This window comes from Myxine glutinosa, chromosome 1 (assembly GCF_964187855.1).
Source record: "Myxine glutinosa chromosome 1, kmMyxGlut1.1, whole genome shotgun sequence".
Taxonomy (NCBI): domain Eukaryota; kingdom Metazoa; phylum Chordata; class Myxini; order Myxiniformes; family Myxinidae; genus Myxine; species Myxine glutinosa.
The window spans coordinates 339886034-339908547 of record NC_136261.1 but is presented as its reverse complement, the minus strand read 5'-3'; the positions used below and the strand labels follow the sequence as shown (position 1 = coordinate 339908547).

The window sequence follows — 22514 nt, the reverse complement described above, 5'->3', positions numbered from 1 at the left end:
CAAGGTTAATTAACAGGGTTTTGTTTGGAAGTCAATTCAGTCAAAAACACCAACTCAGTGAGACATTGTTGATCGCTGAGCTCCTGGTAGTGTTGATTTCTCTCTTCGAAAAAATATTTCATTTGTGGAAGGAGTTCTGGAAACACTAAAAATTTTCCCTTGCTGACCCATCACACTTGTGGTCTCGGCAAGAGAAGGGGTCTCGTGGCAAGATAAGGGGTCTCGTGGCAAGATAAGGGGTCTCGTATTGAGCAACAAGTGCAGATTGGAGTGTGTTCAATAGCCTGTGTGTGCCGTGCCTTGCTTCAGATCGATTTGGCAATCTTGACAATCACACTGATGTCATGCTGAAAACTAGAACGGCACCCGGTACAGAGCATACCTCTACCTGGCTTAACAGTAAATTTTGTATCCCACTGATGAGCTGGATCTGCATCCGGATCTTCACCAAAAATCCAACCGCCTTGTTCTTGTCACACACACACACACACACACACACACACACACACACACACACACACACACACACACACACACACACACACACACACACACACACACACACACACACACACACACACACACACACACACACACACACACACACACACACACACACACACACACACACACACACACACACACACACACACACAACCTATCCACCAAGTTTCGTCCAAATCCGTCCATAACTTTTTGAGATATCGTGCGATGTATCAGTTTTGGCCCTACCTCTTCATGGTGAAGAATCTTTTGAAAAATTCTAGCATCCGGATCTTCACCAAGATCTAACCACTTCAACCTTGTCACACACCCAACCTCTCCACCAAATTTCATCCGAATCCATCCACAACCTTTTGAGATATCGCGCACAGACAGACAGACAGGGGTGAAATCTTAACCTCCGTGCACATTTGGTGGCGAAGGTATCATAATTAAATCAATCCCAAATGGATTTGATGTTGCTGTCAATGTAAAATGGGCTCACACTGATTAATTGATTATAAAGTATACAGACTTGATTTTTTTTCCCCCGATTATAATAAGGGATGTTATGTCTTTAAGAGTTCATGGAAATCCCTTGAAAGTGATTTTGGTTTCTTATCCATGATTTATCAATTAATAAAATTCCTACTGGGCTCATACTTTTGCACCCCACTGGACGAGAAGAGAAGAAGACCACTCCTTTTCTATCTTCAGATGCGTAGGGTTGCCGAAGCAGTTTCCTAGGCTTTTTATTTTTATTTTTTTGTATACAAGATCGAGGCTCATGTAAGAGCTAACATTGATCACAAAAAGACAAACTGACACAACAACAACAACACAACAACATGCATTTTAAAGGCCATTTTCCCTACTAGAGCGGGGGTTAGCCTTGCGGTCCCCATGACAATCTTCTCCATTTTGCCCTATTTTCTGCATCTCTCCTTGTTAACCCCCTTGCCCGCATTTCTTCTTCCTCCATCTTTAGCCAAGTCTTTCTCGGTCTTCCCCGTCCTCTACTTCCTTCTACATTAACTTCCATCACTCTTCTCAACCAGTCACTTTCATCCTTCCTCAATACATGACCAAACCATCTCAACCTGTTCCTCTTCACAGCATCAATCACAGGCTCTATTCCCATCATCTTTCGCAATTCATCATTTGTCTTCCTCTCTCTCAACGATACTCCGCACATCCGTCGAACCATTCGCATTTCCCCCCTTTCCAACCTTCGTTGCTGCTCTATGTTCATTACCCATGTCTCGCTCCCATAAATCATAACACTTCTCACACATGCAGCATACACCTTTCCCTTCAGCTTCAACGACACTCCCCTCATCATCAGCACGCCACTCAGTTCCCGAAACTTCTTCCATGCACATCTCACTCTAGCAACCGATGCCGAGTCTGATCCACCTTCTCCATTCAGCATGTCTCCGAGATAGCAAAATGTTTTCACACCTTCCAGCTTCACGCCGTCTCCAAGATCCAACTCAACATTTCCTCCATCTGCAGCTCCCTCTGTGCACACCTTACATTTGAATGTAGGTGCCACACTGGTTAATGACCCTCTCAGACCACTACATTTTTGATGAACCCACTCAGCGCACATTGTACATTGAATGGATTTCACTCCGACACCCTTCCTACACACAGCACAGGGCCACTTCCCAGTTCTTTCCACCTCACCACATGCTTTACCACTTGCCATCACCTTCATCTTTCCGATATTCACCTTCAGACCTTTGTCTCCATACATTCCTTCCACTTGTTCATCTTTTCCTTCAGTCCATCCATACTTTCCGCAATCAAAACCAGATCATCTGCATACAACAACTCCCATGGTAAACCCTCCTTTACGTTCTGAGCCAACACCTCCAACACAGCTACAAATAGTAGTGGACTTAGTACCGACCCCTGATGCACTCCCACCTTCACCTCAAACTCACCACTGTTCCCGTCCTTCGTCCTTACAGCTGTGCACACTCTTTTGTACATTGCCATCACTACTCTGATCAACCATTCCTCCACTCCTAACTTCCTCAATGCCCATGTCAATACTTTGCGTGGAACCCTATCGAATGCTTTCTCCAGATCAACAAACCCAAGAAACAACTTCTTCCTCTTCTCCATGTACTTCTCCTGTAACTGCCTCACAATGAAAAGCGCATCTGTCGTTCCTCTTCCTGGCATAAATCCAAACTGCATTTCGTCGATTTTCACTTTCTTCCTCATCCTCCTCTCCAACACCCTTTCCAATACCTTCATTCCATGCTCAAATAACTTTATCACTCGGTACGAGCCACACTCCAGAGGGTCACCTTTCCCCTTGTATAGAGGGACGAGGGTACTCAGTTCCCAAACCACTGGAATGCGGCCTTCTTTCACCACCAGATTACAGATCTCTGTCATTCTCTTCACACCCAATCTTCCTGCTGCCTTCAACATATCTCCCACAACTCCCGTCGGCCCTCCCGCTTTTCCACTTTTCATTGCTTTTATCGCTTCCTCAACTTCCTTCTCGGTTATCTTCTCTGCCGGTCCTAAAACTGGGTTACTCTCTATGTTGCCATCCCATTCATTCTCTGTATTCAACAGCATTTCCATATATCTTTTCCATCTTCCTTTCATTCCATCTGGGTCGACAACGATTTGTCCCACTTCATCCTTCAAGCAACTCACCCCCATCATATCACACCTCTCCTTTGCTATCTGCTTTGCAATCCTGAATACTGCTTTCTGACCCTCTTCCGAATCCAAGCGTTCTCCGAAAATTTTCCTACATGCCTCCTGCGCCTTTGCTACCTCTTTCTTTGCAGCTTTCTGGCTGCCTTATAACTTTCAACTCTGCTGTTTCTGCTCCCGTACCCTTCGCCTTCTGCCACTCCTTGAACTTCTTCCTCTTCTCGTAAATCCTCTTTCCAACTTCATCATCCCACCACCATGTTTCCGAGTGCCTCTGTGGTCCTTTTGTCCATCCACATACCTCACCAACGGCTCCCAACAGACTAACTTTCATTGACATCCAACCACTTTCAAGCTCAACCACATCATCCTCTACCCTACTCAGCCTCTCTTTTAATGCCTCCCTTACTGTCACCTCTTTCAACCTCCACACCTTCATTCTCGGTTGGTCCTTCACCCGCCGAGCTCTCCTCGCACCTTTCACCCTTATGTTACAGACAACCAAGTGGTGCTGTGAAACAGCCTCCTTCCCCGGGATCACCTTTGTGTCCCGGAGGTGTCCCCTATCTCGCCTTCGCACCATCAGGTAGTCAACGGTTGTCGTCGACCCACCTGACGTGTATGTAACAAGCTTATTATCCTCTTTCTGGAACTGAGTATTACAAATCAACAAATCAGCTCCATCAGCAAACTCCAAAATCCTTTCACCTTCTCCATTTCTCACACCATATCCGTAACCCCCATGAACTCCCTCAAAACCGTCCATACTCCTTCCCACATGTCCATTTAGGTCTCCTCCCACCACAACAACTTCCTCATCTTTCACGTTTTCCATCAGCTTCTCTATCGCACACCAGAACTTGTCCTTCTCTTCATCGCTTCGACCAACCTGCGGAGCATATCCCGAGATGACGTTCACCAAGAGCTTTCCAATCATCGTTTTCACCATCATCAACCTATCACTCACTCTAGTCACACTCACCACACTGTCTACAAACTCCTCAGAAAACAGGACACCAACACCATTCATGCCCTCCGGGCACCCTTGCCACATAAACTCGTATTTCTGTCCCTGCCTACCCTTCACCATTCTCACACCACTTCCCTTCCATCTCGTCTCTTGCACACAACATATGTCGACTCTTCTTCTGACCAATACTTCCACCACTTCTCCTGATCTCCCTGTCATTGTCCCTACATTCCATGTCCCAAACCTCAGAAACCGATCTCCACTTCGGGCTTTACCCTGCCCATATGTAGTTGTAATTGTCATGGTTCTCTTTTTGAGGCAATGTTTTTTATGGCCGGATGCCCTTCCTGATGCCAACCCTCTTAGTCGTCTCTTACGACACGCAGGGATACGATGTACCTATTCTAATCCAGGGTACACACTGGGAAACGTTTAAAACATGGAAATTCGGGGGGGGGGGGAGGGCGGCGTCAGTATCACGGCTGCGGTTTAAACATATTTTAATAATATTTAAACAAAACCATGAAAAATAATCTGAAAAAAAAAGAATAATAATAATAAAAATAATCTGAAAAAAAAAAAGACAAACTGACACATAAAACATAAAATATATATATATGATAAAGGGAGCGGGAGAACAACATGGAGAGCAGGGACATCGGGAGATCTGTGGGAGGGAGAGGGCTTGGTGTAAGGAGGCATTTGAGGTGAAAAACAAACAAAAACAAAAAACACGTGGACACTGCTAGGGCTTCCAGGAAAGAAGTCGGTATTTCAAAAAAGTGATCTGGGGTGAATTAACGGGGGTAGAAAGCGCTCTAACGGCATGGCATTGTATATTGAGCACAATCCTGGGCGGGTCACCACAGTTAGTATAGTACAGTTAATTGTACTGCGCTTATCTACATATATGATGACATTTAATCCAAATATTCGCAAAGTTAAAAATCGGTTTTGTTAATTGAGGATATAACAGGAAGGTGCAACCAGTATTTGAAAATGGGACGTCCACCAGATGGGGAAGATACCATCAGTGGTGTTTTGCAATTTAAAAAAGCTGTGTGATTAAATAAAACAGGCTGTTTGCAAAAAAAAAAAAGGAGGTTGAGTCAGAGCTGCACATAAAACACACATCTGGTTTGAATGAGCTCAATGTGCACGTCTGCAGTTTCAGCCTATCAATCACTTATTTTTTTCGCAACATGCAAAACTTGCATGCAGAATTGAGCATGGTGCCAGACAATGCATTGTATACACAATATATCCTTCCTATAGTTCACGGACCAGTGAGCAGTTTGTTTTGTGTTTGTTACTTGCAAAATCGAAGATTTTTAAAGTATATTGGTCGGTTGAGTTTGTTATTCTGTCTGTCTCTTTATCGCCTACAGGTCACAATTTTAGACCCATCTTCACGAAACTTCACCAGATGGTAGAGTTGGTCATAAGGAAGAAGCCTGTCGAATTTGGGGTCGAATTACTAAAATTGGCATTTTTCATCCGATCGACTTGAAAATTAAACAGCATTTGTATATCGAGTCACTAAATTGGAAAACCAACTATTTTTGAGGTCAAAAGGTCAAAGGTCAACTCGAGGTCAAACTTCTAATATCGATTTTCATCTGAAAAATCATCAATTTTAATCCAATTGACCTGAGCTTTGATTAAGATCGTCAATTTTAATCTTAATGAAATGAACAATTTGATGTATCCATGGCAGCTTTTTATTTTGGGGAGGGCTAGATTTTGCAAGTATCGTGCTCTGCATGACGTCTTCTTGTTTGTTACTTGGCAAAAAATAAAAATAAAAATTGCAAGTATGTTGATCACTCCGGTTTGTGTGTGTGTTTGTTTTGTGTGTGTTTGTTTGTGTTTGCGTGTGTTTGTATGTCCGCTGAGTTGTTAGTCACTTAGTCGCTGAGTTTTTGCACTTATACTTGCCTACAGGTCACAATTTTAAACCGATCTTCACAAAACTTCACCAAACGCTAGAGTTCGTGGTCCGCCAAAATCCTATATATATTTTGGGGGTCAAAAGGTCAACATAGGCCAAAGGTCAACCAATTTTTTTCAAATTTCTAAAATCCTCAATTTTCATCCGATTGACTTAAAATTTGAATAGGATATACATATCGACGAACTGAATTCAACCATCAACTATTTTAGAGATCAGCGTAGGCCAAAAGGTCAACATAGGCCAAAGGTCAACCATTTTTTACAAATTTCTAAAATCCTCAATTTTCATCGGATTGACCCTGAAATATGAATAGGATTTGCATATCAGCTTTCTGAAACCAACTACCAACTATTTTTGAAGTCAACATGGGCCAAAAGGTCAACATAGGCCAAATTTCTAAAATTGTCAATTTTCTCAGATTAACTTAAACTTTGAAGACGATTTGCATATCAGATCACTGAATTGAACCACAAATTATTTTTGAGGTCAAAAGTATTCTCTACTGAGTGCCATTCTACTTTGTTCTGTTTTGCCAGGTGTCACTATGAGTGAATTTTCATTTGTTTGTTGTGCTACCCCTCCTCCAGTACTGGGCTGATTACATCTAGACTTGCTACATAGGATCAGCATGATCCCAATGAGTATACAGGGGTGTTTTTTATCTTTGTCGGTGGGGCAGCGCATATTCTCTATCTAAATGTGTGTTGTATAGCGCCTCCTCCACATGGGAGAGGGTATTACAAGTCCTCACTCTACAGTACAGTACTCCTGTCTCTACAATTTCCAATATTCCCAATGCAGTGAAGTGTTTTGAATTACACGTTTGAACTAGAACGGCACCTGGTAGAGCACACACCTCTGCCAGGCTGAACAGTTTACATTTTGTATCGTACTGATAGGCCGGATCTGGATCCGGTCCTGAACCAAAATCGAGAACTTTTTGAAATATCATGCTTTATATCGTTTTTGGCCCCATCTCTCAATGGTGAAGGATCATTTTTTAAAATTATAATACCCGGATCCGGATCTTCACCAAAATCTAATCGTTTTGTGCTTCGCACACACCCAACATGTCCACAAATTTTCTTTGGAATCCGTCTGCAACTTTGAGATATCCTGTTCACAGACAGACAAACAGATGGGTGAAAACAAAAACCTCCGTCCACCTTTGTTAATATAAGGACAATAACACAATCCCCCTGGCCGCTAACATGAGGCATGAATGCAAAACGTACCAAAACCTATTTTTAAAACACACATTTTGTCACTGTCGAGCAAGACCCATTACCATTGGCTGATGAAGCACAAATTTCCCATCATCTGAAATAAGACAAACTACAGTTCATGTGTCTATTATCATTGTGAGCTGCCAGTAGGGATAGCTACATAGGCCAGGATTGAGATACCATTGCCATGCTGATTGACAACGGTAAGCATGCTTCAAAATGACACGATACTGGCATCACATTGGCCATCTTACTCCCGGTCAAATGTTGCAGACCAGGAAATAGTAGTTGGCTAGAACCAGCACCGCATTTACGCCAGGGCAACCAGGGCACGTGCCCCAGCGATTCCACCACCTGGAGCGGTGAAAGCTCATTTTCTAAGCTCAAAACAGATATACAACCCCTTGTGCTAGACTTGACACTGGCCCACATCCAGACTCTTAAAACAAAATTGGACACTGTAAAGTATGTAACCGAAACAAACAAAAACAAAAGCAAGGCATTTATAAAATCAAACAGAGGTACCCGCACCTTGTGCGGAAGAATTTAGAGTTCAGCAAAAGATAACCAGATACTATGTATAATTCCATTTGATCGTTTACAGCTATGACATAGAGTCACATGAAAAAGTAAGTACACCCCATGTAAAGTTTTGACTTTTTCAACATATTTCAACATACAGCTATTTGATCTTCATTTCAACAATATTGAAAGATAAAGGTGATATAACATAACAAATATCATGAAACATTTACATTTTGTAGTCCATTGTATAATTTAAATAAACATGAATGCAAATTTCACATGTGGAAAAAGTAAGTACACCCCTACAGTTATCACTACTTCAAATACCTAAAATTAGAATCAGGTGCACCAGCTCAGGTGCAAATGATTAGAACATCGTTGGAGAGGATCTTGGAGGAACCTGTCTTATTTAAACCTCAGACATTTAGTTTGGTTTGCTCTTTGTTGTTGAAGTGTGCGGCATCACCATGCCTAGATCAAAAGAGCTCTCTGAGGCTTTCAGAAAGAAGGTTATAGATGCCTACGAGTCTGGAAAGGGATTTAAAAAGATCTCCAAACAATTTGAAATCAATCATTCGACTGTCCGGAAGATCATCTACAAGTGGAGAAGATTCCAAACAACTGCCACCTTGTTCAGGCCAGGCCGCCCCAGCAAGTTCAGCCCGAGAGCAGACCGCAAGATGCTGAAAGAAGTCTCTAAGAACCCCAGAATGTCATCACGGGACCTACAGGTAGCTCTTGCCACTGTTGATGTCAAAGTGCACGAGTCTACCATTAGAAAGAGGCTGCACAAATTTGATCTACATGGGAGGTGTGCCAGGAGGAAACCTTTGCTGTCCAGAAAGAACATCAGGGCAAGACTAAAGTTTGCCAATGAACACCTAGGCAAAGACCAGCACTTCTGGAACAATGTGCTCTGGACAGATGAGTCAAAGGTAGAGCTATTTGGCCACAGTACCAGAAGACATGTTTGGCGAAAACCAAAGACAGCATTTGACCACAATAACCTTATACCAACTGTAAAGCATGGTGGTGGAAATATTATGGTTTTGCGCAGCTTTGCTGCATCAGGGCCTGGGCAGCTCACCATCATAGAATCCACTATAAATTCTTCATTGTACCAGAGGGTTGCTTGAGGATAATGTGAGGCCATCTGTTGGAAAGTTGAAGCTCAAACGACGGTGGACCTTGAAACATGACAATGACCCTAAACATCTATCTATAATTCCATTAATCTCTGTGTGTATGTGTGTATGTGTGTATGTGTGTATGTGTGTATGTGTGTATGTTTGTCTGTGACCGCTGTTTCTCGACAACTACCGGTCCGATAGACTTGAAACTTGCCAGGTATATTGCTGGGGACCCGAGGATGTGCCTTTTCAAGGTTTGAAATTAATCGGACAAGTAGTTACCGAGCTATGGCGATTTAGCCGTTCGCCGTTCGCTTTGGCGTTGCGAATGGACCAAACCATTTCATGTAAATAGAGGGGGGGGGGTTCTGTGGTCGTTGCGAATGGACCAAACCATTTCATGTAAATAGAGGGGGGGGATTGTCACTGTACTCGCAAGCCATTCGCCGTTCGCTTTGGCGTTGCGAATGAACCAAAACATTTCATGGACCAAACCATTTCATGTAAATAGAGGGGGGGGGGATTGTCACCGTACTCGCAAGCCGTTCGCTTTGGCTTTGCGAATGGACCAAACCATTTCATGTAAATAGAGGGGGGGGGGGTTCTGTGGTCGTTGCGAATTGACCAAACCATTTCATGTAAATAGAGGGGGGGGATTGTCACCGTACTCGCAAGCCGTTCGCTTTGGCTTTGCGAATGGACCAAACCATTTCATGTAAATAGAGGGGGGGGATATAATTTTAGATATATATATAGTACGGGCATGCCCTAGTACCAGTAAATCCACCAAGGAATGGCTGAAAAGAAAGAAATGGAGGGTTCTGGAATGGCCAATTCAAAGCCCGGATCTAAATCCCATCGAGATGTTGTGGGGGGATTTGAAACGAGCTGTGCATGCAAGAAACCTCTCAAACATCGCACAGCTGAAAGAATTCTGCATGGAGGAGTGGGCAAAAATTTCTCCCAGTCGATGTCAGAGACTGGTAGACAGTTATAAGAAACGCCTACTTGAGGTTCGTTCTGCCAAAGGGGGCAATACCACCTATTAGAGCCAAGGTGTACTTACTTTTTCCACATGCGAAATTTGCATTTATGTTTATTTAAATTATACAATGGACTACAAAATGTATATGTTTCATGATATTTGTTATATTATATCACCTTTATCTATCAATATTGTTGAAATGAAGATCAAATAGCTGTATGTTGAAATATGTTGAAAAGTCAAAACTTTACATGGGGTGTACTTACTTTTTCACGTGACTGTATATATATGTATATATATATATACACACATCAGTCATTATTCGACTTCATACCATGTATATATACATACATACACACACACACACACACACACACACATACACACACACACATACACACACACACTACCAGTCAAAAGTTTTAGAACACATCAATTTTTCAGTTTTTATTGAAATTTACGCAGTTTAAATCTCAATGTACTCTGAAATTAAGCATAGAACAAATAAATAATTGGAGATAAAAAAAATAAATCATAGAATCATTTTGTTTAACAAAATTTAATTTACATTTTTGACAGCAAAGTAGCCAGCTTTTGCAGATATAACCGCCGAATACACTCGTGGCATTCTTTCTACAATGGAAATCAAATATTGTTTGGGAAGTTCTTGCCAACACTGTTGCAGAAGTTCCCACAAATGTGTTGCACTTGAAGGTTGCTTTGCTTTCACCCTTCTGTCCTGTTCATCCCAAACCAGCTCGATGGGGTTTAAGTCTGGAGACTGTGCTGGCCATTCCATGATTTGAAGCCTACCGTCTTGTTCTTTTCCTCGAAGGTTGTTTTGACATAGCCTGGAGGTGTGTTTATGGTCAATATCTTGCTGTAGGATGAACCCCTGACCAACTAGGCATATACCAGAGGGTATTGCATGGCGCTGCAAAATGCTGTGGTAGCCCTTTTGGTTCAGGGTGCCAGTCACTCTGTGCAAGTCGCCGACTCTGGATCCAGCAAAAGAGCCCCAGACCATCACGCTTCCTCCTCCATGTTTGACAGTTGGTGTCACACACTGAACCATCATTTCGCCTACTCGACGGCGAATAAAAACCCTGCGTGATGAACCAAAGATTTCAAATTTTAATTCATCGGTCCATAAGACCTTCTTCCAGTCTTCAGTCGATCACTAGCGGTGCTTCATAGCCCAGGCAAGCCTCTTTTTCTTATTTTGCCATCTTAGCAATGGCTTTCTTACTGCCACTCAACCTGTCAAACCTGCAGCTCGAAGTCTTCTCTTCACAGTTGAAACTGAGACTTGCATACTCTGACCAGTGTTAAGCTGTGCTTGAAGCTGTTGTCCTGTGAGCCGCCTATTGTGAGCTGTTGACTCTCAGAATCTTGTCTTCTGACTCTGTTGTGGCTTTGGGTCTGCCAGACCTCTTCCTTTCAGAGTTTCCTCCAGTTTCCAGGTGCCTTTTGATTGTGTAGGAAACTGTACTCACTGACACCTTGGCTTTCTTTGCAATTTATCTAAAGGAAAGACCGACACTTTTAAGGGTTATGATGGTCTGTCTGTCTTCCTTTGTTAATTGCTTTTTTCTCACCATTATGATAGCAATATACTACTTCCTGCAGTGCAATATTGTCCAAATAATGCTTCAGAGGGTGTAATAACAGTCTATTCCAATACTGCTTTTATACAGACAGGGGGTTTGTCATCAAGTATTCAGTAGAGGTTGGGACACCTGTAGGAATTGTTTGCATCAACTTTCAAGGCTTAATTTACTTACATTGCTGCAGAACAGCTGTAAGTTGTTCACCCATTACTTGTTCCCTGAAGAAGGTCGTTTTTTCCGAAACTTTTTTTGGGATCCAGAGCAGTTTACTGCTTACATTTGTACCATTTCAGGTTATTCACTGGACTTGAATTGCTTAAATTTCAATAAAAACTGGAATAAGTGAGGTATTCTAAAACTTCTGACCGGTAGTGTATATATATATTGTTACAGACGCGGTGGTGGATGTTAGTTTACCGAGCGGTTTGGTATGACCACGTCTGCACAGTTTACCCGATTATGCTCGAACGTTGACTAGTCGCGCTACGCTAGGTCAATGAAGGAAAAGACACACGGCTGGGATTAAAATGACACGACACCAGGGATACGGTTCTCAAGACCTCCGGAGGAGGTTATATTCGTTCGGAAGGTTAGATTACAACTACCAGAGGGACAGCATAGTAAGGTGGGCACTTAAACACAATCTTATATTAACCCCAACAGACGACAGATAAACGGGACAAAAGGCTGACTCACACGGGGATTGATGGCAAGGAAAGGCAGGCAGTCGATGGCTCAAGGTGCACTCTTGGCTCAAGGCAGAATCGACTCGGTCCGGTCCAGAGATGCAGGGAGGTCACAGCGCTCGGAAGGCGACGTTCTTTCTCCAAGCTGGGGGCGCATCTCACCTCACATCCGGTCAGTCGCTGCGTATATCCGGCGGGGAGTGACACGCCCTCGGCTCGTTAGCTCCGCCCCAGATGGAATCGGCTCGTTGCTTCTCATTGGGTGCATGCGGGGGGGTTACCGGCTCCGCCCTTGACGAGGGGCTGACAGGGAGCCCCTTCGTGGTAACCCCGTGGAGCGCATGGTCATGGCGGCTAACCGAGCTGGTGGGAGGACGCACACTCCCCCCGCGCGCCGTGGTTGTAGTTGTTGTTGTAGCTGTAGTTGTTGTTGTTGTTGTTGTTTGGGGAAGAAGATGGAAGGAGGTATGGGAAGGTCCTAAACTCACTACTGGTGCCATATAATCACATTCTGGTGCAACGAAGAGTCAGAATTAATGGAAAGGAGTCCTTAACTGACATAGACTAAGAATAACTAGCAAGATGTCCGAAAGTTGTCTACGTGAGATGCGGTGGACCTGGGCACGACATTTAATGGGGGAAAAAGGGGAAGGTCGGTTCTACAGAGTGTTGTTTACAGACAATGGGACTAGGGAATGGGGGATTGGGGATAGTTGGGGAGTATTGGGGAAATAGGGGAATATTTACAAGCGGATATGGAGGCCAAATTCCATATTCGCAACATTGCACCCTTCTCTACCCTCGGGGCGTCCCGACCCGATAAATTTTTACCTACTTTAGTGTGGCACGCAATGTAGTTCCCTCTACTATTAACTCTACCCTGAGTGCGACAGTTTTACAGATATTCACAAATGAGTAAATATGTCCCCCTGCGACGTTGCACCCTTCTCCTCACAGAAACACACCCACAGGATAACCGAATCCGGAAAGAATCCTCAAACTAAACATACAGCCGGTAGGGAGCATTATTTACACAAGACTACGCTGATATTTACACTACGATCCAGGACCTGTTTTTGGAGGAACACATGCAGATGTTATGCATAGAGAGAGCACGCATGCCAGCATCGATACACCAACCCACGAGTGCTCTGTGGCCTACGGCCTTTAATAATGTGCAGAGCACCCCTTCCAAGCATCAAGCACCACCCCATCACACAGTGAGCACCATCCGGTGCACCAATAAAGTGTTTATGAATCATTGTGTGGTGTCGCAGCCGGCCGATGTTCTGCCGCTGGTCTTGCCTTCGTGTGGTGCACTTGGCCTTCTTACTTCTTTCAAAAATAAAGAAAGGCGCCAACCGCGTCCATTTCTCTATTGTGGCCGTCAGGGGGCCAACTGTTAGTGGTTCACCTTGTATGGCATCGGTGCCACGTTGACCCATAGGTCCATCCACGGGTGGTGCTTGGCCGCATAAGAACTGCGGTCCATGGTGGGTGGCCACAAACATTGCGGTCCATATGGTGTATCGATCCAGGCAGCAAGCAGCGAAAGTGCAGGCCCACAACTGCGTAGCCAGCACCTCTCTCTCCTCCCTCTCTGCCCCCAAAGCCAGATCCTCGGAGGTGGGAGACAAAAGAAGCAGACAAGTGAGTAAGGTGGTAAGGGCGCAAAAGTGCACGCAATGTAAGGTAATGCACACTGGGGGCACATGGGAACCAGGTGAGACAGGTACGTTCCTACCGTACGCCCCCCCCCCCCCCCACCAGGTAACCTACATGGCCCCTCCCTTACCCCTTACTGTATCCACAAAACACAACACTACCCATAAACATCTACTTTACAAATCAACAAACATCCCTACTGTCTTCCCCGTTCCTCCCATAAACCAAATTCGTCTTCTCTCCCTCCTAACCAATCAAATTTGCTATTTCCAACTTTCCTCTCAATTTGCCATCTCCAACTCAACATCATAATTTGCCATCACCAATTCATCATCAGTCCCTCCTAGGGAGGGAGAGATGGAATCACCCCAATGTCTCATCCACGTCGTGATGCGTCTCACAAATCCAACAGCAATTCTCATTTCCTGCACACAGAACAAAGAAAACACAGGTGTGGAGTCATCATCATCACCACAGGTAAGTGGCTGCGTATGGTGCGACAGGTTCATCAATCCTAACTATTTCCTAAGTGACTTTACAACTTTACACTACCCGGGGTCTTCCTCCGGCCAAACCATTGGCCCTCTTACACTATGGGTTCTAAAAACCAATTCCCATTGGCCAAACTGTGGTGCTTTTCAATTTGGGGTCTCACTCCCCCGATTCATCTCCCGGTGCCCTCGCACAATTTCTGGGCTGTGGCGTGTACCTCTCCCAGCGGGTCTACCCACCTGCACACCTCCACCACTGCAGTTGCCTCCGAGCTTACCTGCTCCTTACCCTAACCTAACTACCTGGGGAAGGCCCTCTGGCGCTCTCCCCACTCGGTGCCCTCTCTGGCACTGGGCTGCCCGATCCACACCCGGGATCCTCAGGCACCCACTCACAACTACCGGCTCCCAGAGCCCACCTGCGGCCTCACCTGGCCGACATCCTCACAGTGGTGGAGTGCCCAACCAACTACACACACTAACAGGCTACACGCCCAGCCATTTCCACAACACTAATGCACCCATTCACAACACCATTCTGCAACCGCACCACAGATGCCAATATCCTACCACAATTTACCTGTACCCTCTACCTAACACTTACACGACCCGCCCCGGGTACTCGTGAAAGGGGTCCACTCTTCCCCATCCACACCTTCGCACCATGCACACCACTCCGTACCACTTACTCCAACTCTCTCCACACACCTGTACTTGCACACCTGTGCTCTCACACCTGGTGCCACCTGCACCCTTCTCTCCCCAAGCGCATTCGCGCTGATCCACAACACTCACTACTCATACACTGCTCCACACACCTGTCCAGTTGCACACCTGTGCAATCACACCTGTTCCACCCTCACACACACACGGCATCATCTCATCTAACTACTCCCCTCTGAAACTTGCGCTTCCCAGTCGTCCCTTTAAACTATTGCGCTCCCTCGTCATTATCATCCACACTAATCTACCTGCGTCCCCACTACAGGTATCAGTCACTAACTAAACTTAACGTTACCTACTGTCATCTTCGCTAGATCCCTATCAATATAACCTAACCCACCCGGGCTAGTTTTCACTGCCATACACCCCATAAACTATTGCTCCTTTGCCCCACTATGGGAAGGGTGGCAGGGATGCCAGCCTTACCCACCGGGCCCATCGCTCACTACCAATTTTGCACATCAAATTTCAACAAATCAAAAATTTGGCCAATCACTGCCCATCATCTGCCAATCACTACTGCCAATCCCTTGCCAATCATCAAATTTTGTTTTTCTCTAATTTTGGGGCCAAAACACTAACCTCATCACCCAGTCTCCTCACTAATGCCTCTCGGTGCGCCAATTCCTGTCCAAAGCCCGGCTTCGTAAAGCCAAGCCATGAATGCGGGTTGTTCTGTGCCAGCGGCTGGATGCGTCCGGCACTCGGTGCAGGGACGGGGCTTACCCGGGCCGAGATCCCACGCACCATCTCGGCGTGGAGCCATCCAATGTCCCGATCTCGACCTGCCGGACTGCCTCAACAAAAAGTGGTCGCCATGACGACCCTTTCTATCGGGCTGCCCGCTCCGCCTAGTGGAGCACGGACGCGGCCGTTCAAAGCGAGGCCCAGCACGCACCGAGGGCCCGCTTCGGCTAAAGGTCGACCTAACCTCTAACCTGGTTACCGTCGATGCTTCACCTGGACGCTTACACCCCGCAGCCCGTTCCTTGCTCACACATCCAGCCGTTTCCATGCTCCTTGTACCGTTCCTTACACACCCAGGTACACCCATTCCACTCACAGCCTTGGTCACACACCTGACCACCGAACACTTTGGCACACATTCGTCACTCGCACACCTCACCAATACACCTCTTCGCACCCCCTCCTCGGTCACCTCCTCTGTGACAATCACAGGTGTGCTCTCATTCGCACACCCAACCACGTGCCTCACCACCAACTCCAGCGTGCATTCCCACTCACGCTCTCCCATTCCAGGTGTACATCCTCGCTCACCTGTCACAACCAACTCACGCTCCGTGCCACTCATACTACTCTCACCTCCACTCTTGACAGCGCACTCTTTCCCCATGCACCTGTCCGTCACACACCTTTCTCGCACAACCTCTCCCGTTACACCCTCTGTAACACTCACCACAGGCGTGCATTCTTCCTTGCCTTTGACAGCGCACTCTTTCCCCATGCACCTGTCCGTCACACACCTTTCTCGCGCACACTCTTGCGCACACTCTCCCGTCACACCCTCTGTAACACTTACCACACCGCGCTTCCATGTGCTCCCTCGCACACGCGCTACGACCGACTCACTCTCGCCAGCACCCTCACTACTCCTTGGCACGCACTTTTTCCTCACACACCCCAGAGTCGGACTTTCTCGCACACCTCCTTTTTCGCACACCAGACCTGTCGCACACTTCACCAGCGGCCTCTCACGAACACCCGGGTCCATCTCGACCCCCAAGCTTCTTAAATCACCTGGCGCATCATACGCACGACCATATTGGTCCCCACTTACACCGGGTCCTCTTCCTCTTCGCTTCTCCTCCATCACCTGCGAATCCCTCATCCGGTTAATGAGCACATCATCACGATCCGAACACAGACTTTGGACCAATTCTTTTACTTCCTCCTTTATCTCTTTCTTATCCTCTCTCCGTCGCTTCTTAATTTCGCTCACCCCTTCTTCCACTTCTTCTAATTTCTGCTTCACCTCTTTTATTCCCCGGTACGTCTCTTCAAGTTCGTCCTCCAAGGCTACCTTGACCGTTTCCATGTGCGTCCTCACCTGCCGGTCCGTCGTCTCCATTACCTCTATCACCTCGTCCAACCTCGTTGTCAGTCCCTCACGTACCATCTGACATTCCCTCTTCGTCGCTACCAAGTCATCTTTTAGATCTTTCTGTGTCACTTTTAACCCTCCTAATACCGCAGTGTTCCTTTGAACCTGCTCCGTTAGTCCTTTTTGTCCCTCCGTCAGCTGCTCCACCTCCTGCGTCAGGTCCTCTATGCCCCCTTGTAACTTTACAGTCCCCTTTCTCACCTCCTTCTCCATGTGCTCCTTACAGTGCCTCACCTCCTCGCGCACTCCTCCGACCTCCTCACTCACTCCTCTTCTGATCTCCTCTCCCATCACTTGCATCTCCTGCCCAGATGCCACCCTCATCTGCTCCATTTCCTCCCTATGAGCATCCAGTTTGGTTTCTACCCCCATTCTGACCCCCTCTATCTGCTGCTCCATTTGTTTAACTTCCCTTTCCGCTTGGTCCCTCATGTCCCTCAATTTGCCTTCCATACTGTTTTCTAACCCTATTAACCCATTTTTCACCCCCTCTAACTGATTCTCCTGGGCAGCCATTCTGTTTTCCACCCCCGTTAACCCATGTTTCACCCCTTCTATCCCATTGTCTAACCCCTCAAATTTCTTGTCTAATCCCTCAAATTTCTTGTCTAATCCCTCAAATTTCTTGTCTAATCCCTCAAATTTCTTTTCTAATCCCTCACCGGTACCCCTCGCTTCGTCCCTCATTACCCCCATTTGGTTTCCCATTACCCCCAATTGGCCCTCCAATCGCTCACCCATTTGTTCCATAAGGGCCCTCATTTGCAACATAAAAAGGTTCGGATCCACCAGGGGCGCTGCCACGGTCGCGGGCGTGGACGCCGTGGCCACCTCGTGCGTGACAACGCTATTTTGCGACTCTGCCGCCCTCACTGCTTCGCTCTCCTCGCGTCCCTCAATTTGGTCCTGGACCGACCCTGCCTCACTCTCCCCTACCGGACCCCAGCTGTCTTGGTCTGCCATAGCGCGACTTTCAAAATTCGGGTTTTTATTTCCGTATAACAAAATCAAATTTCGCCGTTATAATTTCGCGCGGGAAACGCGCTCCGAATTGATTCTACTACAAATTTGGGCCTAATAAATTTAGTCCCGGGTTCGAATTCCACTCCTCGACACCAATTGTTACAGACGCGGTGGTGGATGTTAGTTTACCGAGCGGTTTGGTATGACCACGTCTGCACAGTTTACCCGATTATGCTCGAACGTTGACTAGTCGCGCTACGCTAGGTCAATGAAGGAAAAGACACACGGCTGGGATTAAAATGACACGACACCAGGGATACGGTTCTCAAGACCTCCGGAGGAGGTTATATTCGTTCGGAAGGTTAGATTACAACTACCAGAGGGACAGCATAGTAAGGTGGGCACTTAAACACAATCTTATATTAACCCCAACAGACGACAGATAAACGGGACAAAAGGCTGACTCACACGGGGATTGATGGCAAGGAAAGGCAGGCAGTCGATGGCTCAAGGTGCACTCTTGGCTCAAGGCAGAATCGACTCGGTCCGGTCCAGAGATGCAGGGAGGTCACAGCGCTCGGAAGGCGACGTTCTTTCTCCAAGCTGGGGGCGCATCTCACCTCACATCCGGTCAGTCGCTGCGTATATCCGGCGGGGAGTGACACGCCCTCGGCTCGTTAGCTCCGCCCCAGATGGAATCGGCTCGTTGCTTCTCATTGGGTGCATGCGGGGGGGTTACCGGCTCCGCCCTTGACGAGGGGCTGACAGGGAGCCCCTTCGTGGTAACCCCGTGGAGCGCATGGTCATGGCGGCTAACCGAGCTGGTGGGAGGACGCACACTCCCCCCGCGCGCCGTGGTTGTAGTTGTTGTTGTAGCTGTAGTTGTTGTTGTTGTTGTTGTTTGGGGAAGAAGATGGAAGGAGGTATGGGAAGGTCCTAAACTCACTACTGGTGCCATATAATCACATTCTGGTGCAACGAAGAGTCAGAATTAATGGAAAGGAGTCCTTAACTGACATAGACTAAGAATAACTAGCAAGATGTCCGAAAGTTGTCTACGTGAGATGCGGTGGACCTGGGCACGACATTTAATGAGGGAAAAAGGGGAAGGTCGGTTCTACAGAGTGTTGTTTACAGACAATGGGACTAGGGAATGGGGGATTGGGGATAGTTGGGGAGTATTGGGGAAATAGGGGAATATTTACAAGCGGATATGGAGGCCAAATTCCATATTCGCAACAATATGTATGTGTGAAGAGGTGATGGTGAAAACATAATTATGGAAAATAAAATCACAGCTGCATTACATCCTCCAAAAATATGTAGGATGTAGAAAGAGATGCTAATGCACAGACAAAGACTGCAGAAAGGGGAAAAAATCGATTGAGAATGGAAGAGAAATTCAGAAACAAGAAGAACTGAGATAAATAAAATGAGGGGAATGGAACTGAAATAATAAGTGAGTCAGATGAAGAGTTAGCTGCAAATGGATCAAGTGTAGAGCAGTCAGCAGTAGACCATGGAATAGGCTTGGCACAAATACTGATTGACATTATTAATTTGTGTTTCAGGGATCGTCGCTGGAAGTTCATGCTGTGCAAAAAAAGATCTTGCTAATGACAGAAACGTCCCCATCCTGGTTAATGTCAAAGGTTGATTTGCTACCTTCATCTGCTGAAATACCATGATTATTTGCTTTGTAAGCTTTCTAACATTTCTATAATGTAATAACACCTCAAAACCTCACCAATTCTTGTGTTTTGTTAATAGCCACTAAATCGTTTATTATCAGTGCAAATCTTACATTGTTAACAAACATTGAAAAGTATCAAATATTTAATAAAGGGTTCAAAAATGAAACGGTTTCCAATTTATAGCTGTGAATGTTGTTGTTGTTGTTGTTGTATAGCCCCACACAGTTCTCTTGATCAAGTCCACGACACAGAGACTGCCGTTCGATGTTGCAGGAGTATTCCAGAGAACCCCCACATCCAGGGTGTTGTAGCCTCCACCTACACAAAGTCAGGGCCATGGCAGAGTTGGAGAGAGAGAGAGAGAGAGAGAGAGAGAGAGAGAGAGAGAGAGAGAGAGAGAGACTTTGACTTTTGACGTCCTTTTATTCCCAAAAAATATAAAGTGCATGGATGTACAGTGTATAAAATCAACAAAGCCGAAAACGATGAAGCGAGGAAACAATACAGATACATGCACTGATCAGTTCAAATTTTACCGAAAACAAATGCAATCTTCTGCAGCAATACTACGAAGTGTAGAAATTATGAACAATCAAGAGAAAAATAATACCAACTCGTTTTGGCAGACTTCACAGACACTTTTCAAACACCATTTTTCTACAAATCCATCAATTTCACCCATGATCTTGGAAAACTCAAACTCATGTTTTAGCCTTGCAGCACACAGTGCATTGAAAAACGTCATGACATTGCATTGATGAATGGGCTTACCATGCCGCTTCTCCTTTCTGGACAGGTAAGTAGCAAGCTTTGCTGTAGCTACAAAAAAGCACAACAGTTCATATTCTTTGTTGTGTTGCCGTCTCTTTTTGAGCCCAAAAATAAAGGATCGAAAAGTAAATCTGAAATTCATTTTGAACGACACAAAGTCTAACCATTCAAATAAAGGAAAAAGTCTTTCACAACCAATAAAAAAATGAAAAACATCCTCATTTACAGAACAAAAGGGGCAACATGCAGATATTGGGGCAAAATTCCATACATATGTATTGCATGGGATGATCCAGTGGGCAAGGCGCCACTGAAGATCACCTGTTCTTTTGTTAATCAGCTTACAATACATTGATTCCCATACAGGTTCATTGGGGGGCCCGGCAGGGAGTAGCCTCTTCCATCGTGCTACTCCATTTAGCGGAGGAATACCAAGAACTTGAGATAACCACCACCTATACAGGCTCTTGCTGCTCTCAGCGTGCAATACACTTGTCCCTGTGCTAACAGGTGGAAGTTCCTTGGGAAAGCAGTCAAAAATCAGTTTCGGAAACGGGGACTCGTTGGGGTGTCCAAAAGTATTCCAAGTCCAAAGTTTCTGTAGTTGATGACGTTTTTGAACAACTTTCCTCAAAATCGTTCCAATTGTCCTCTTGGACCGAATCGCCGTCAAGGTTGAAATTTCCTCCACATTCCTCCACCCGACACCGGAGTTTGGCCGAAGGTGCCATACTTTGTTTATGCCTGCCTCAATAAAGCGTTGGCACAAATGACGACTCTTGAGAACATCAGGGAAGAGAGGATTGAAGAACAGGGGTTCAACCTCGAACATCCCTGGGGAGTAAGTGTCCGCTTTACGGCTCACGGAAAGTCTTTCCCAGGCACTGAGAAGGCTCTGGTAAAATATGGGGAGCGTTGATGTATTCACGTACTTAAGGTGAGTCAGGAATACTTCGAGACCATAGCCGAGTCTACCCGCCTGCTGTAAAATATGGCAAGCCAAGGCATGGTTTGGCAGGTTTTCACCAAATAGGAGGCGTTGAATGGAGCACAGGCGAAAAGCCATGAGACGGGATCTCACGTGAACAAGGCTCTGACCACCTTCAGATGAAGTATGGCATATTACGCTTGGCCGCAGCCAATGATGGCCTCCCCAAAAAAAGTCCACAAGCTTGGCCTGTATCCTGTCCAGCAGCACTTCTGGTGGTTGCAGGCAAATAAAGCGATGCCACAACGTTGTAGCAACCAAGTTGTTTGCCACTAAGACTCGGCCCTTAAATGAGAGGTGCGGTAGGGCTCTTTTCCACAGGTTCAGCCTCCTGTCTATTTCTCCAGTCACACCTTCCCAATTCCTTTTCTCAAATTGTGTAGAGCCCAGGGACACACCAAGGTAATCAACACCATCTGCTTTCCACTCCAAGTTTTCTGGAAGAGCAGGCAGATGTGTTGAGACAGGTAGGCAACTATTAAGGTATGGCACCCAAAGAGCTTTGCTTTTCGTCCAATTAACCTTCAGAGATGAAGCCATGAAAAAGGTTCTTAAGGACTTTACAAGAGCAACAATGTCTTGGTGGTTTTTTATAATGACGCAAACATCATCTGCATAGGCCGATATAGTCATTGGTGGGGTTCCAGGAAAACAGGTCAGGCCAGAGATATTCTTTCTCAGTGTGCAAAGTAATGGCTCCATTGCTAATGCAAAAAGCAAACCTGAGACTGGGCAACCCTGCCGTACCCCCCTCTGAACCTTTATGGGGGGAACCAGTTCATTGTTCACCTTAATTACACTGGAGATGTCAGTGTACAATAGAGTTATAAAGGCCCTGAAAAT

The 22514-nt window shown here is 45.9% G+C and overlaps 1 protein-coding gene across 3 annotated transcripts in view; it reads left to right on the top strand.

The window, feature by feature from the left end:
• The window catches only part of LOC137419517 (hemagglutinin/amebocyte aggregation factor), a 96216-nt gene extending 76138 nt beyond the window's left edge, over positions 1-20078 (top strand). For all 3 annotated transcript variants that reach the window (XM_068105546.2, XM_068105544.2, XM_068105545.2), the window contains exon 5: positions 19790-20078. In XM_068105546.2, coding sequence (XP_067961647.2) covers positions 19790-19835 — 46 coding nt within the window. In that variant the 3' untranslated portion in view covers positions 19836-20078. The remainder of the gene's footprint in view (positions 1-19789) is intronic.
• Positions 20079-22514: the final 2436 nt, after the last annotated feature.